This window comes from Dendroctonus ponderosae, unplaced genomic scaffold (assembly GCF_020466585.1).
Source record: "Dendroctonus ponderosae isolate FM_Combo_2020 unplaced genomic scaffold, Dpon_F_20191213v2 Dpon_F_20191213_7, whole genome shotgun sequence".
In the NCBI taxonomy this organism is placed as follows: domain Eukaryota; kingdom Metazoa; phylum Arthropoda; class Insecta; order Coleoptera; family Curculionidae; genus Dendroctonus; species Dendroctonus ponderosae.
The window spans coordinates 10930531-10933843 of NW_026018916.1; the positions used below are offsets into that span (position 1 = coordinate 10930531).

At 36.6% G+C, this 3313-nt stretch overlaps 1 protein-coding gene across 1 annotated transcript in view; it reads right to left on the reverse strand.

Annotated features, from left to right (window-relative positions):
• Nucleotides 1-3313, reverse strand: part of LOC109543139 (A disintegrin and metalloproteinase with thrombospondin motifs 7) — a 49052-nt gene that overhangs the window by 5579 nt on the left and 40160 nt on the right. Inside the window, exons 8-12 of the mRNA XM_048668430.1 lie at nucleotides 1054-1158; nucleotides 862-1000; nucleotides 578-752; nucleotides 382-522; nucleotides 196-323 (exon numbers count right to left, since the gene is read on the reverse strand). Of these exons, the coding sequence (XP_048524387.1) occupies nucleotides 196-323; nucleotides 382-522; nucleotides 578-752; nucleotides 862-1000; nucleotides 1054-1158 (688 nt within the window). The remainder of the gene's footprint in view (nucleotides 1-195; nucleotides 324-381; nucleotides 523-577; nucleotides 753-861; nucleotides 1001-1053; nucleotides 1159-3313) is intronic.

The window sequence follows — 3313 nt, forward strand, 5'->3', positions numbered from 1 at the left end:
ATATGTTTTTAGATATATTTAGTTAATTGCCAACATTTGGCTCTCCGTTAAAAGCATTTGAGTCAAGCTTTGCCAGTCGCTTTTAAAGTTAGAAGAACCAGACGACTTCAAACTTTCTAAAAGTTGTTCCCAATTTATGCTATTTTGCTTGCAAGTATTCAGTGCAAGTTTCATATTAAAGTAAAACTTTCTGACCTTGCAAATTCCCGAAATGCAAACGTCTCTGGAAACTACGTTGCAAGGAGTGCCATCGGCCGCATAATCGCCCCATGGGACTATAATTGTTTCATTGGCATCACTACAGTAAAGTTGACACGGATCAGCTAAAACAGAAAAAAACTCATCAAAGAACCTTAAGGAAGGGCAGGTAAATGAAAATACCTTGGTCGAAATACGGCTGCCACTCATATTTCTTCCCTTCGTACGTTTTGTTGTCGTACCAGGAACATTGCAGAGCTCTGTAAGTTGGTTCGCCTTCTGGACAGGGATCCGTGTTGCAAATTTTGTACCTTTTTCGTTCACCTTATTCACAAACAAAGATGTGAATTACTTCAGAGGTTTCAATTCAAATGCTCACCAACGCAAAATTTTCCGCCGGCTGTTGGCATCGGATGATCGCACTCTCGGCTCATGATCGACACTCCAGATCCGCAAGTTCTGGAACATTCTGACCAGCTGCCCCACTCGCCCCATCCTCCATCTATAGCAACTGGGGGGTCCATCATTGGAACACATTTCTGATCTTGGCACCACTAAAATTTCCATACAGCGGTCAATGATTAAAGTGTGATTTATTTTTCAAATGGTTATTGGATTATATCTGATTACTGATTATACTGATGTGACTTGCTGTAAGCATACCTTGTGTTTGGCGCAGTAAGTTCCTGGTGCGGCCGGTCTTAAGAGAGTCGTACAAGAATCGTTAACTGTGCACCAAAGCCGGGAGCAAATTTCATCCAGTTGGGTGCACACGGTGGCATCCGGAGTGCCAAACTGCAATCTGGCAAAATTGATTTCAGTCTAACTGTTTCAGTCGCGAATTTCTAAAATTACCTGCATTGGTAATTGGCATTATACATTGCGCCTGCTGGCAATTTTGGATATTCGTATTCGGTGTTTTCCTCCGGTTTGTCCTGCAGGCAACTTCCAAGTCCTTTGCTGCAGACAAACGTATGCAAAAATGTATTAAAATTTTGGTCACTTTTGGTCACAACATATATATTCATGTTAGGTTGGTGTTTTATTAGATCAGTATCAGTATTATTAGATTTTGCTATGCTTTGTTTCTTATTATTTATTTATTTATTTAATCACCAGAAAAGACAATTACATAATTTCAAAGTAACACGTAATTCTGCAAACGTAGGCTTTTTAGAAAAGTTTGTAGTATTCTTATATCTATAATTAGCTTCCTTTTACATGACTTACTTAATACTTTCATGACGTTGAAATTAGGACAAAGTTCAATAAATATTGTTATAGCTTATAATAGTTATTGTTTCTCGCTAGCAGCTTTTACTGAGTTTGGAAGTTGAAAGCGTCTTAGTTTAGGTATCTGTTTCCATACATTTAGACATTCTACATCATACAAATGTATATCTATTTAAAATTCGAATAGGAATATCTGTAGAGATTTCGACCAAGATAGTGACAAAAACTACGTTCAATTAGTTACTTAGTAGCATTAGCAACAATATACAGGGTGTGCGAATAATGCGTTAGGAAATTTTTAAGGGTGATTCTACATGTTAAAATAATAGTAGCAAGTCATGTAATAAAAATTCGAAATCCGAATATTTTGTGAGTTACAGCTCATCAAATTTCATTTTTTCCTTTTATGTTTAAACAGTGATACGATAATTACTATTAATTGTCAAATTTGCCACATTTTAAAACCAGACGACTTGATTTCCTGCGATTGTAATTAAATCCAAGTATACTGGTATGGGAGTGATAAAAATTTTTATGTCGATTTGCTCTTAAACAAAGAGGTTTTGCGAGTCGTATGAAGAGCACATTCTTTGTCTAGTGTTTTCTAACCTTTAAAATCGCACATTACTTTTTCGATATTTGGAGTGGCAAAAAAATATGCGAAAAATTAAATTTAGATTTCAGGTAAAGTGTCATCTAGTGGTTCAGTGGATAAACAATTTTTTATCAGAAAGTTGTAGATCTACTATTACTAGTGGCAGTAAGCTTAGTGCTTAAACTCAGTACCGATTTTCAATCTGATTCGCGAAGGAATGTCCAGAATAGCTCAAAAATCAAAAGAAAAAAAATGAGCTGTAACACGGAAAATATTCAGATTTCGAATTTTTGTTACATGACTTACTACCATTATTTTAGCATGTAGAATCACCCTTAAAAATTTCCTATCGCATTGTGCGAACACCCTGTATATTTTTTTTAATTTTAAAATTTTATATTTGACCCCTGCATTAGAGTAGATCCGAATTGCATAACACCCAAAATTTGTTGAACTCATTGGAACATGGGAGTGAGCTCGGAAAATATGAACACCCTGTATATGACTCAATTGACCATCACAAAAATCCTTGGTAAAAAATTACTCCTCAAACTTGGTTTTCTAACCTAAACCCATCGAAAAAGTGACGAAGAATATCCCTGGAATCCCTAAGAATGTGCGGAATTTTCATTCAACCCGATCGGAAGCGGGGAGACCCGAAGAATGTGAAAGAAGCCGTTGCGAACCTTCGTGAGAATGCGTGGAATTCGACTGGGGCCAATAGGAAGCCGGTTTGCCTGAGGAATTTGAAGCGCGCCAATCCGAGTCTGCTAAACCGGTTTTGATGCGCAATGGAACCGGATTTCATTAGACGAATGTATAGTAAATTAGCGTAAATGTTACCATGAATGGGATACCGGAGCTTCTTGATTTCCATTGGTAATCGTGTTAGTTTGCGCATGTTGAATGAATCAATAGGGCTATTTGGGGCCTTTGGGCAGCATGGAAAGACATCGAACCAAAATGGACGAATTGAAAATGTTTTTTTTATAATTAATGGAATTTAGAAAATGTTAAAGAAAAACGTTGCATCAATATGTCAGGATCAAGGCGTGAATCGCGTTTAGTCAGTAATTTATCTGTAGAGAAATAGCGGTTATTAAATTCCGCAAAATAAACACGTTGACCGTGACCGTTTTTTATTTCTTTATTTTGATGCCACTGTATTTTGAAAACCCTCCAAATTTGGTCTCGACAAATTAGATTAAACCATAATTTCATTTCAATCTGCGGTACGATTTGATACCGTCAGCTGCAAAAAACAAATTTATGATCTGGAATTAGTTT